Raw genomic sequence first — 15,011 nt, forward strand, 5'->3', positions numbered from 1 at the left:
AATCGTTCGCTCACAAATAATAATTTAATTTTCTTCATTGCCCGACTATTTAAACAGAAAATATCACTTGCTCATCAAAAAAATTGGTCAAGCGTAGGTTGATTCTGAATTTAATTATTGATAATCAATATCTTAGACTAATGTGAACCTTAACAACTAACGGTGAAGGTATATATTTTTTTAATACTTGATAAAAAAGTTAGGTTAACATTAAATAAAAATACGTAGTTCAAACCGATACATGTATTAATATTTTAATTTTTATAATTCAAGTACTAAGTAAAGATGATAACAGAGTCAACTATCAATCTATTTTTTAAAATACTTATCTCCAACATTTGGTTTGAAGATAAAATCGAATCATATTGTAAGCAGAATATATAAATTCCAAATCCAGAAACTTAAATGTGAAAAAAAAAATTATATCTTAATTCAGTTGTGATCGAACCCGAGACCAAAAGTTACGGTCAGACTTGTTAACCACTATGTCACGGGGGTCATCATTGCATTCGAATATGATGACTACATAATTAACTGTACAAGAATAATATTTTATATCAGGAATCGTGTGGTGCTGACAGAGTAGAATAACACCACCCAATATCTGCCTGCAGGCATTGTAAGAGGTGATTAAGGGGGAGGTCATTGGATGTTGTTCTTCTTGTATGAAACATTGTAGGTACATACACATACATACATATGGTCACGTCTATATCCCTTGCGGGGTAGACAGAGCCAACAGTCTTGAAAAGACTGAATGGCCACGTTCAACTATTTGGCTTAATGATAGAATTGAGATTCAAATAGTGACAGGTTGCTAGCCCATCGCCTAAAAAAGAATCCCAAGTTTGTAAGTCTATCCCTTAGTCGCCTTTTACGACATCCATTAGGAGAAACATTGTGGGTTGAACATAAAAAAGTCTTCAACCCTGGTCGTTGTCTTTGACAATGGATAAACTATGTTAGTAACCATTAATCAGGGGTAGACAGAGCTAACAGTTTTGAAAAGACTGTAGGTCACATTTAACTGTAAAAGTTATGATAGAATTGAGATTCAAATAGTGGCAAGTTGATAGCCCATCATATACAAAGAGAATTCTAACTTTATTAGCCTAAATCTTTCCTAAAGCAAGTCATCATAGATAATATTGTTTGTTATGAATAGAAAATATTTTTATCGCATAAACTATTCAACCGATTTATATAGGATATACATACATAATAATATGTATAATCACACCCATATCTCTTTTGGGGTAGACAGAGCCCACATTTTTTTTCAAAATATAGATTATATAATTTATGAGAACGATGGAGACATAGGATTTATAATGATTACCATACCCCATTCAAAATCAATATTAATTAGATTAAAATGAAGAAATTCATGAATAAGGTTTTAATGTTATGGATTATATGGATGGATGGACTATTTCTCTAATGAGAAATAGTATATAATTATATAATCTATATTTTGAAAAAAAATGTGGGCTCTGTCTACCCCAAAAGAGATATGGGTGTGATTATACATATTATTATGTATGTATATCCTATATAAATCGGTTGAATAGTTTATGCGATAAAAATATTTTTTATTCATAACAAACAATATTATCTATGATGACTTGCTTTAGGAAAGAAATAGGCTAATAAAGTTAGAATTCTCTTTGTATATGATGGGCTATCAACTTGCCACTATTTGAATCTCAATTCTATCATAACTTTTACAGTTAAATGTGACCTACAGTCTTTTCAAAACTGTTAGCTCTGTCTACCCCTGATTAATGGTTACTAACATAGTTTATCCATTGTCAAAGACAACGACCAGGGTTGAAGACTTTTTTATGTTCAACCCACAATGTTTCTCCTAATGGATGTCGTAAAAGGCGACTAAGAGATAGACTTACAAACTTGGGATTCTTTTTTAGGCGATGGGCTAGCAACCTGTCACTATTTGAATCTCAATTCTATCATTAAGCCAAATAGTTGAACGTGGCCATTCAGTCTTTTCAAGACTGTTGGCTCTGTCTACCCCGCAAGGGATATAGACGTGACCATATGTATGTATGTGTATGTACCTACAATGTTTCATACAAGAAGAACAACATCCAATGACCTCCCCCTTAATCACCTCTTACAATGCCTGCAGGCAGATATTGGGTGGTGTTATTCTACTCTGTCAGCACCACACGATTCCTGATATAAAATATTATTCTTGTACAGTTAATTATGTAGTCATCATATTCGAATGCAATGATGACCCCCGTGACATAGTGGTTAACAAGTCTGACCGTAACTTTTGGTCTCGGGTTCGATCACAACTGAATTAAGATATAATTTTTTTTTCACATTTAAGTTTCTGGATTTGGAATTTATATATTCTGCTTACAATATGATTCGATTTTATCTTCAAACCAAATGTTGGAGATAAGTATTTTAAAAAATAGATTGATAGTTGACTCTGTTATCATCTTTACTTAGTACTTGAATTATAAAAATTAAAATATTAATACATGTATCGGTTTGAACTACGTATTTTTATTTAATGTAAACCTAACTTTTTTATCAAGTATTAAAAAAATATATACCTTCACCGTTAGTTGTTAAGGTTCACATTAGTCTAAGATATTGATTATCAATAATTAAATTCAGAATCAACCTACGCTTGACCAATTTTTTTGATGAGCAAGTGATATTTTCTGTTTAAATAGTCGGGCAATGAAGAAAATTAAATTATTATTTGTGAGCGAACGATTATGACACAAAACATTTTGTGAAAGCCAAAATCGCGCTGCGCATGCATTTTTGCTTGTAATATTAGTTGTGCAGCGCGCAAACTGTATGACATTTTGTACCATCTAGCGCAAAGTCTACACCACAGGATGTTGCTTCCTATAAATATAAGTATTTAAACAATGGTAAGTTGTTTTATATATTTAATTGTTTTTTATAGATATAAGATTGATTTGATGTTATTCTAAACTTGTGTTTTTTTTACAGACGCCGCAATACGTAGATGATGTGACTGCGAATTCAGATAATGAAACATTTATTCCAGATTCTTTTGAACATGCTCAACGTCTATCAGATGGATTGAGTGAGGAATTATTTAAAATACAAGCTTTCGAAAAATCAAAATCAAAGCAAAGCATGAACAGAAGGTACCTGAAAATTTCTTTCTTTATTATTGATTTAAATAAGAAGGGATAAACCATACAGATTGAGCTAGCCCCATAGTTAGTGGTAAACTTGTGTCGCAGGATAAGTACTAACCTAACGATACTATAATTTTTAATAAATCCCACCCAGGTCAACCTGAAAAACACTATTTTTCCATGTTAGCCTGGTCGGGGATCAAACCAGTTTTATTAGAATTATTGTTATGTGTATTTTTATTTTTTGTTACAGACAACAGGATGCGATAGATCTTTCCAGATAGTGAAACATTAATACCAGAGTCATTTCAATGTCTTCGAGATTCGTTTGGAATCTCCGAAGAACTTTTCAAGATACAGTCGTCCCACCGAACCATCAAAATTAAGTACTCATACACGGAAAATGAAGTTAAAGGGGGTCGCAATAAGGTAGATTTTTCCAAAAAGATTGTCACATCACATGTTCCCCGTCAATCGTTTGTGATAAAAAGTGCTCCCGACAAAGGTCTTAAGACTGATCAAGATTCAAGTGCTTGACTTAGAGTGTAATCAAGTGACGGTTTTCAGGACGATAGGGTCTTATTGAGCTCTCAATATGTAGTAAAAGATGGTGGTGATGAAATTATGGACCAGACTGAAAAAAATATTAGAAATATTAAAAAAAAATTGTAACTATAGTTATACTAATTGGTTTTAAAATTATATATTAAAATGTATCTATGTACAATTAATGTAATTTCCTTTATCAGTTTTTATGTCATTGTGTTATTTTTTTACAGATTTGTGTTATTTGCCTAGTATCAATAAACGTAAAATTTAAAAGATATGTGCCTTTATTTTATAGTTTAATTAGGAACCATAACCTAAATAATAATAATCAGAACACAGTATATTTTTTTCAGTAAATATTTTTACTATTCGAAAAATGTTATTATAATTGAAATAAAGAATTAAACACAAAATTGTCTTGACACCACTTTTTTAAACAGAGTGCATTTATCAAAGCACACGTTTTTTATGATGAACACAATTTAACACCTAATTATTCTCCTTACAATAATCCTCATATAATTTAAGTAATTTAGGACAACCCTTTTCACCCAGTTCTATAATTTCACAATTGTTGCATAACTCTTGAATCCATACAATCTTCTCATTTCCTTTAACTAAGACATTTTTACTTTTTAAATATGGAATTATAACTCGCCGGAATGCTCGATAACCGATAAACCCTTCATACCAATGTAGTCCTCGATTATTTTCTAACCATCGAACTCGCTTTTTTTCTTCATCAGAAAGAGTTTTAAAAGAATAAGGTGCTTTAACCAAGAAAGTTTGTGTGTATTCCATAGTTGCAATAGAAAATTCCTTAACAATAAAATTATTTTTCAAATCCTTAAACCCTTAATCTATGATTATTGTATTAGCATTCATGATAACTTCTTTACAATATTGCTCAATGGCTTGTATTCAAATATGCAATCGTTCAGTATCAGATAATATGCAGCCGTTTGATCGGGTATGTCTTGGTCAGATTCGAATTCAACTCTCACATCAATTGATCCCTTTAACATTTCATGCTGTCGTGAACAGTCTATAACAAATAATAATAATATAATATATAATATATAATATATAATATATAATATATAATATATAATATATAATATATAATATATAATATATAATATATAATATATAATATATAATATATAATATATAATATATAATATATAATAATAATAATAATAAATATTATAAAGCTGAAGAGTTTGTTTTGTTTGTTTGTTTGTTTGTTTAAACGCGCTAATCTCAGAAACTACTGATCCGATTTGAATAATTCTTTCACTGTTAGATAGTCTATTTATCGAGGAAGGCTATAGGCTACATTTTATCCCGGATTTCCTACGGGAAACGTCAACAATGCAGGTGAAAGTTGAACGAGTCGGCCATTTGCGAGCTTTCCACGCGAACGCTGCGCAAACCAACAAAGATATAGTAAAACAATGTACTAAAGATGTGAAGTACTCATTTTTTGCCACAAAAAAGTCCGCGAGAGCATATATCTATCTCTTAAGGTTTACTTACAATAACCACTTTTATGTTCATTTTTTAAGATTATTTTTTCATTATAAACATAAGTTATTTTGAAACCAATTTTCTTTAATTCAGTATTAATCCTTATACAAATAAATATGTTTATTATTTTCGGTTTTTCATGTAGATTAAAATTGCCATTTACAGTATATAAATCAGACGAATAGGTTTTGAGATATAGTCGTTATAAGCAATTTGCAGCGAAACATTTAATACGGCGAACCAGCGTTCTTTCTAATACGCGTGACTGCCTGACGCCCTGCTCTATCCTACTTCCTACATACCTATAGATAGGTACTGTTTTTACCTCTTACCTACTTTTAAACTGATTATGTCTATCTTTTAAGATTGTTGTTGATTATGAGTATTTCATTGTAAACACAACTGTCTTTGATATCACTTAATTTCAATGAACATCTTAGAAGATATTACTATTTTAAAGTAAAGTAAAGTATCAGCCTGTAAGATCCCACTACAGGGCAAAGGCCTCTCATCTCACTATACGGTCTCCGTTCCGTCACGGGTAATGATGTGGCCCAAGTCGTCGCCAAGTCGCATAACAATTAGCAGCTATACCTAATTGATAAAGCCGAGGAGGATGTTTGTAAAAATAAATATGATGCCCAAAATTACTATTCCACGCGGACGAAGTCGCGGGCACAGCTAGTAACAAATAACGGAGCTATGTCTCTAAATTCTTTTAATCCCATCAACGGCTCCGCTCGGCGACTATGATAAGACTGATGAAATCTTGCGTATTGTTCATATATTAATGAATATCTGTTGTCGGAGAAACTAATATTTAAACCTTCATACGGATTATGAAGAATTTAGAAATACTCTCACGTCTCGAATATGACAATGGTCGAACTCTGCCATCGACATTGTTGCATTACTTTTACGGTTTGTTTGTAAAGCAATAATAACAAATCTTGGTTTCTCCAACTGTGATGAAGTTTTAATGGACCAAGTATGTTTCCTGGTTTTGGGTAACAATGGGTACTCATACAAATCCCAGTTACGAAACGCTAAGGTTATCGCTCGATCTTTTTCTAAATGTTTAAGTAAATTAATTCTTTCACGGTCCGACACTCGAACATGAGGAACTCGCCAAACTACTTTATTTATAATTATATCTTCGACAATTTCTCCAGAACTTAGTAATAAGGAATTGAGATTTGTATTACTTCTCAATAGTACTAATTCATGTTTACAGTTCATTATGATTTTTTCATAATCTTCTGCAAAACCTAATATTTTATTTAACGGTATATACACAGAAAATCCTCCATCGGTGGTAATGCCTGAAGGAGACCAACCCCAAACTTTTGCGCTTTTGGATTCATTGAATGAATGAATGAATGAATGAATGAATGAATGAATGAATGAAAAATTATTTATTCAAGTAACCAGACTCATTATGTTAGTATACTTATAACTATGTTAGTAGGCATAAATAAAAATAAAAATTAAAATAAAATTAAAATTCTACAATTAATTAATTACTGCGCAGACCACTCCTGCACTGTCCCCCCAGATACAGTACAGCAGTGGTTTACGTAGACGCAATCCAGCCTGGCTGCAATCATGCGCAGGATACTGTTGTCGCTCTCCCGCACCCTGCGCACCAGGGACGCACACCGCTTGCGCATCACAGTGTAAAAACAATTTACGCGGGCATCTGCAAACATCCCTGAAGCGCTGCAGAAGCGAGGTAGCCCCAGCAGCATCCTAAAAGCGTTATTGTACTGTACACGAAAGGCATTGTAAGCTTTTTGAGTATATTTTGCCCACAGACTACACGTGTAAAATGAAGAGCAAAAAGCTTTAAATAGGGTAATTTTAACCTCCCCAGAACAACGTGCAAATCTGCGAGCAACCATGTTCGCTCTCACTGACAATGCCCTCCGCTCCCTCTCAATGTCTTCATCGTCCTTGAGGTCAGGAGTCAACATATGACCCAAATATTTAAATTTATTTACACTCTGGAGTGCAGTATTATTAATAAAAACGGGTGGAGAGCTTGCATACTGTTTCCTCCTGTCCCCAAAGACCATGACTTGACTTTTTTTGACATTATATATCAAACCATGTGAGAGGGCGTACGCTTTGCATGTGGCAACCAGCGTTCGCAGCCCGCAGACAGACGCACTCAGCAGCGCCATGTCGTCCGCGTAACTGATGTTATTGACGCACACTCCGTCTATGTGACAACCAACACTAGCGCCGCTGAGCATTTCTATCAGGTCGTTGATATATAGATTGAAGAGCGTAGCTGAGGTCAACCCCCCCTGCCTCACACCACACTCCAACCCATATGATCTAGACAGGACCCCGTCCCATCGCACATTGTTGACCTGGTTTGAATACCAAAATTTCAAGATATTGATAAATTCAACTGGCAAGTTGGTCCTTTCAAGTTTCTTCCATAGGATGTCGTAAGAAACCAGGTCAAAAGCGGTCGACAGGTCGAGGAAGCAACCGAAAACTGGCGTTTTGCGCTCTGCATAGTAGGTGATGACGTGCTTAAGGCACAGTACTGCACTCTCAGTTGATAAATTAGGTTTAAACCCAAACTGATTATCGTGCAGTTTTACACATTTGTTTAACCGGATATTAAGCACGCCATCAAATACCTTTGATATAACCGTGGCCAACGAAATAGGCCTGTAATTACATTTATCCCCGAGATCGCCTGTCTTATTTTTCACTATAGGTACTACTATTGTACGAATCATTTCCTGAGGCATGTACCCATGACCCAAGCAAAAATTAAATAGTAAAAATAGAACTCGCGGCAAATGCGGACCCGCAAATTTGAGATGCTCAATGCTGAGCCCGTCGCGGCCAGGTGATTTACCCCGAGACATCGATTTTACCAACAGAGCTATATCCTTAACTGAAAAAGACAGTTCCCTTTTCACGTCGGGCGCAACATTCAGTATCGACTGTGAAGGGCCGAGAGGCGACTTAATAGTAAAATGATCAACAAAAAGATCAGCAATACTCGCGTGATCACTAACACCGCCAACGCTCACGGGCTGATTCGGTTTACATTGCAAGCGGTTCGTATTTTTCCAAAATGAACGGAAGTCCTTCTTGGAATGGTAGGAGGCCAGGATGTCCATTTTTATCTGAGTCTCATGGTCCTGGCACCACTTTAAACGAGACTTAAATACTTTGCGAGATTCACACAATTCTTTGTATGCAATACCGTACTTAGGTTTTCCCAGCAAAACCCACGTTTGGAATTTTAACCGAGCCAGCCCGTGAGCCTCAGCCACATGCCTATTCCAGCCCACAAAAAACTTTTTGGCAGGTTTTTTTTCCTTCCAGGACAATGAAGCCGAGTCTTTAAGGGCCTGCACAATATTATTATAGAACCTATCAATTACAATTTTATGACTAGAATTCTGACACATTCTGTCACTACATTCAAGCAGCTCGGAAGGAAGGTCAATTAGCTTCAACCTATTATGGCATTCATTCTGATACAAGTCAATTTGTGCAGGTGTGCGTTCACCCCAGACAACATTATTATGTAATAAAATATTAGAACATCTAAAAGGTAAAACGACATCTAGATTGCATTCTATTACGAGCGGGTAGTGATCCGACCAAAAAACGTCACAAATAACAAAAACATTCTGAACAGACTTTAAAGCTGCTTTCGTCACCATACAGTGGTCAAGCCACCTCCTAGCACCGTTTATGTCACTGACATAGGTGTATGTATCAGAAGATATACCAAGAATGTCAAAGTCCACACAAGACCATTCCTGGTCTGTAGAAAAGTTTATTAATTCATGATAAAACTGTTCATGTGGATGGGCATTATAATCACCTAATATGTAAGCACAGTCTACGCTACAGCTGTCTATTATAGCACTTACCGAACTTAAAATATCCGTGAAGTCAGCTAAGTTTACCAACTCGTCCGTAGGCATATATACACTGAACACAAGAAATGACCTTTCCTTTATTACTACTTTTATAGCACAAATACGCGGATTATTACACTGCACAACGACTACATTATCGAACACTTTGCGATCCCACAGGAGAGCCACACCGCCGTAGGGTCGACCCCGGAGCGGGCCTGACGACGTGTCCATTGCAGATACTCCAGTGTAGCTAAAGTCGCTATTTATTGTATTCAAAAATAACAATTCCTCAGTGAATAACCACGTTTCTTGTAAAGCTACAATTTGTTGTGTCTTACAAAGATCACGAATACTATCTAACGAACGTTTCACATTCTTACAGTTGAATGTAACAAACTTGTATGTATCCATATTAATTATTTTGATGGGCCGCCTTTTTCATCAGAAGTTACATTACGCTTCAGTTTAAAATTTATGAAACGACGAAAAATTATTCCTTCGGGCCATATCTTCTCATCAAGGAATAACGTTAGTTTGTTACAAGGCACGAAAAATTTATATGCTTTGTAGTCACATTGTCGCCTAATTTCAATCTTTTCCAGTTGAACAGTTTCCCCTGTCATCTTAAGAATGTACTTTTCTATATCAGATTGACAAGTATCCTGATGAACGTTCGTTATAAAGACGGGAACCTTTCGTACCGCCGCTCTAAACATTTCGCCAGTTTCAACTACAACGGTGCCGGACTTGCCTTCAACACGGATTTTCGATCTAGTTTTCTTTTTCCGGACAACAGACCACTCATTGTTCGACTTCATTGATGCCTGAGCGTATGTCTCATTAGTAGTTGACAACACGCCGCCGCCGCCAGTCAGCTGATCGGTTGTCAGCTGAGGTAGGTCGATAACACTACGCTGCGAGTGTGAATCATCGTTCGCTTCATCGGTCGGAGCGCGCTCAGATAACGGTTTTGAAGCCGATGCTAATTTTGTATCGAGCGGTACGCGGTTCCTACCCTCTGATTGTTCTTTATTGATGCTTCTATAATGCAAACTATAATCATTTGAGCAGCTGCGATTATTATCGTCATTGATAACACACGATTCATCAAAAAGAGACAAACCTTCCGGTCCACTGTCACGATATGCACCTCTCTTCATGTTTACTTTAGCAGCTGAGAAAGGTGGCGATACAGTTTTGTAGCTAATACAATCTTTTTTCACGCATTCAAGTTGCTCAACGGTCACATACGAAGACTGTATTTGCTTAATATCCGCTTGTAAAACTGCTATGTCTTTTAAAAGCTTAGAGACATCCAAGTGGTCAAGGGTTATTGGCGGTAACTTCTCCAGGTTCCGGGCTACAAAGATCGGCAAGGCATCTGGTTCAGTCACTTTTAAAAAGTGCAACATATCATAAACCAGTCGATCTTCTTTTCCTTTTCCTTTCCGAATAATTTTACGCACATCTGATGGCACAGATTCAAAGAGCAAACGGTGGGACTTTTGAATATCCTCGCTGGAGAACGTTGCTGTACAAATTCTGACCAGAGTCTCTTCATCGGCACTGGACAACTTCGCTCTGAGATAAGCTAATAGCTCATCAATAACAATGTTACAGCTAACACATTTCACGGTACACGACATTTTTACGACACGTAATTTCGCATCCGATAAAACGCACGGCACTGGAGGCTGCGCGCGCGCGACTGATTATTCTCATATAGATAGACTCATTTTCATTCAATGATAGATAAGATTTAATTGTTGTGGTAATACCTGCATTTTTAACCTTATCTTTTTCTATCCCATTTAGTTCATATCTTATATATTGAAATAGAAATAGTACAGGGTTGTTTACGAAATGCACACTCGGCACTTTTTCTTTGCTAGCGTTATTTTGTTTATACACATCGACTCTGCCCTCAATATACAAACAGCTGAGTGCAGGCAACACATACAAGTCTTGTTGATTAATCGGTATCCGTATTTCATCATTTTTGTTAAAACTTGATACATAAGGCTTGTACGAATGATATTCAAAACTTTCTATGCTATTGTCGTAAGACGCGGGTTGGCATATATTTAAAATGTTCATATTAACAAACCTAGTAGCCTTAAAAAGTCTTTATTTTTGTTTGTTAGTTTTTTTTTTAAATCGCAGCGATGTTTCTTTGTGAGGTGATCCTTTAGGACTGAGTCTTTTTATAGGAGTGAAGGTGTTTTTATGAAAATTTAACATTTTGGTTTAAAGTGCAAATACAACTGTACTTCTTCACCGCGTAAGTTAATTTGCTTGTTTTCTGCGTCTAACAACCTTATATTGAGTGAATTTATTGAGCTCTGATTGACAGGAAAGTAAATTAAATTCTTAGGTATTTCAATAATTCTGTAACCAGGGGTACGTTAGGCACAAATTCATAAATAATATGGCTTGCTTTTCCGTTTACAAATGATCCGCTGATAACATCACATTCGATGCGTACGATAGTTGTAGCTAAAATGCTGACAGGATGCTGAGATTCTGCACTTATATTAGCTTTGATTGATTCTCCATTAAATCCTAATATTTTTCCGATTGAATTATTTTTATTAAAGTGTACATCTTTGGAACAAAAAATTCTTGTTTTTAACGTATTATTATTACAACTCAATTTCAACGCTGCATTCTTTATATTACTTTTCAGATAATCACAAATATCTTGAAACTCATACGATCCTTCAGGAATTTCAATAACTTCATCTTTTCCAAAGTAAAATTTGTTATTTTTTGCGTCTATGTTAGGTATAGAATTAAATGTAGAAAAATACAAAAGCCCACATTCGTACTCTCCATTCAGTTGTAATGTAGGGGAATAGTTAGTTGTTAAAAATTCTCCTCTGCCTGTTATTGACACAGTGAAAGACATTATTATACTGATACAAATATATTTTTATTATATTATTTATACAAATGATGTTTCCAAAATTCTTTTAAAAACTTTAAAAAAAGGTGTCCACAGTTTATAGTACCATAAGATTGATATTGCAAATAATTATAATTTATATTTATTTATTTATTTATATATTTATGTACAACAAGAAAAATTAGCAAAAAACTTAAAATAAAGAGAAATTCAGTACAAGGGCACTACTTATTTCTAGAGAAATTTCTTCCAGCAGGCCCACGACAGGAAAGTGTAAAGAAAGGCATTGGCTTGTGTACATACCTAATATTTAATATATAAACTTACATAAACTTACTGATATTAATAGACCTAAAACATATTATCATAAAGTTATAAATATCAAATAAATATATTAAATAAATAAACATACATGAATACAATATAATATAATATAAATACAATATAAATGAATAGTGGATGCATCACGACGACAACGACAGGTAGTGTTCTCTCACTCCTCTCTTAAAACCTGATAAGGATTTACTATCACGTACGTCTGGCGGCAAACAATTCCACAATTTGACAGCCTGGACAGAAAACGAGTGGCTGTATGCAGCAGTACTATGCTGTGGCAATTCCAGTAGGAGTCTGCGGTGCGATCTACAAGGCGCGTCAAGTGGGTTTTTGTAAGAAAATCTTTCACGCAGGTAGGACGGGTAAGAAGGGTTATGGAGAATGTTGTATAGGAGATTAAGAATTCTGGCGTTACGCCGGTAGCGGATAGGAAGCCATTTAAGTTGTTTTCGGAATTCAGACACATGGTCAAACTTTTTCAGGCCAAATATGAAGCGGATGCACAAATTTTGCAAACGTTCAAGTTTGTTCAACAAATCCTCGGTCACATCCAGAAAACAGACGTCAGCGTAGTCCAGAAGAGGCAAAATAAGGGAATGGCAAAGCGAAATTTTGGTCTGAATCGGTAAAAAGTTTTGAAGGCATTTTAGAGAGTGAAGGGAGTAATGCATTTTTCGACTTGTTTCAGCAATGTGTGAATTCCATGTTAAGGTGGAGTCTAATAAAACACCCAGGTTTTTTGCATTATTGGTGTATGCAATCGGTGTCCCGTCAATGTGTAAAGGAGAAAGTGTGGATAAGTCAACGTTTCTACGCATATAGTGACTGCCAATGATTAAAGCTTGCGACTTTAAAGGATTGACTTTAAGACCGAAAGACTCCGCCCACTTACTAACGCTAGAGAGGTCATTGTTCATGGCGTCGATGGCAGCATTAACGTCTGATAAAGGGAAATGTCGGTAGAGCTGCAAATCATCAGCATATAAATGGAAGTTACAGGAAAGAATATGAGTGACACAATTTATGAAAACGGAAAAGAGTAAAGGAGAGAGGACGCCGCCCTGTGGGACACCTGCCCTAAGATCACACCACTCAGAGAGGGTTTCACCAAGGCGAACACACTGCTTGCGACCGCGAAGATAGGAAGAAAACCAAGCTAGGGCTGATGAAGACACGTTTATAGAATGAAGGATTTCTAATAGACAGTCGAAATCGACTGAGTTAAATGCGCTGCTGAAATCAAGAAGGACAAGTAAAGTCAAAGATTGGTTTTCAATAGCCCATCGAATATCATCGGTCACCTTAACCAAAGCAGTAACAGTACTGTGCCCTGGTCGAAAACCAGATTGAAATAAATTCAAAATATTGTTACTATACAGAAAAGAGGAAAGTTGGTTGTGTACTATTACTTCTAAGATTTTGGATAAATATGCTAGGATCGAAATGGGTCTGAGATCAGAAGGAGAAGTAGGATTTTTAGTTTTAGGTAAGGGTATTACGTGTGCAAATTTCCAAGATTGTGGAAATATGCCAGTGGTGAGAGAGAAGTTAAATATATGCGTTAGAACCGGAAGAATGATTGGAAGAAGTAAATTAATCATTTTTGAGGATATTGAGTCATTACCTACTGCATTAGACTTAACATGCGCTATGGCTCTCTTGACCTCCTCGTCCCCGACAGCCACAAAAACAAACTGGGGGTAAGAAGGAAGCGGGAGACAGGATAGTTTGGATAAGGTGTTTGCTTTAGTGCTAGGAGAAATAATCACGGGTGGTAAGGAAAAATGTGTATTAATTATGGCTGAGTCAATGTTAGTAATACAAGAAATTGAGGGAGATTTACCAATTCCAACAGACTTTAGAAATCTCCAAGACTCTGCCGGAGTCCGGCCGACAAGGGAATCGTGGAAATAATTTCTCTTAGCATCCCTACACATGCGACTGCAACGATTACGAAGCACCTTAAAAATAGCCAAGTTACGCTCCGTTGGGCAACGCTTGAATCTACGCTTTGCTTTGTCTCTACGAGCCATAGTCTCTTTGATAAGGGGTGTGAGCCATGGGGCGGGATTGCGTTTCATTTTCACTCTCCTAAGGGGAGCATGCTTATCAAAAACTGATAGTATTATATCATTTAAAATGCTTACTTTACTATCGACATTATCCGCTTTAAAAACTGGCGACCAATCGATGCTATCGGAATCCTTATGAAACGTTTTCAGATCAATTTTATAAAAATTGCGACGGAAAGAATATTCGGGTTTACGTTTTGGCGGGCGAACACAATACGAAAGATATAATAAATCATGGTGCGAAAACGGGGCATCTAGCTGACCGTGGGTAGTTACAAGATCAGGGGAGGATACGATCATGAGGTCGAGGAGTGAAGGAACGCAATTTGGTACATGATGGGTCGAGGAAGTAGATAATATATGCAAATTGAAAGAGTTTATTAATTGTTGCAATTTTAATGTGCGTGAATCGTTCTTAATGAGGCATGTATTAAAGTCGCCCATTAATATTACATGATCGTAACTAGGACAGAAATTGTTAAGTAATCCGTCTAAGGAATCAAAGTAGTCAATACGTAAATTGGGGCTATAATAAACTGCCAGAAGAATTTTAGTATGGTGG

The 15,011-nt window shown here is 35.8% G+C and overlaps 1 protein-coding gene across 1 annotated transcript; it reads right to left on the bottom strand.

Moving 5' to 3' along the window:
- Positions 1–9,552: 9,552 nt before the first annotated feature.
- LOC132904155 (uncharacterized) lies at positions 9,553–10,782 on the bottom strand. Its single transcript, XM_060954072.1, has one exon. The coding sequence runs from the start codon at positions 10,780–10,782 to the stop codon at positions 9,553–9,555; it is 1,230 nt and encodes a 409-aa protein (XP_060810055.1).
- Between the last annotated feature and the right edge of the window lie 4,229 nt (positions 10,783–15,011).

This window comes from Amyelois transitella, chromosome W (assembly GCF_032362555.1).
Source record: "Amyelois transitella isolate CPQ chromosome W, ilAmyTran1.1, whole genome shotgun sequence".
In the NCBI taxonomy this organism is placed as follows: domain Eukaryota; kingdom Metazoa; phylum Arthropoda; class Insecta; order Lepidoptera; family Pyralidae; genus Amyelois; species Amyelois transitella.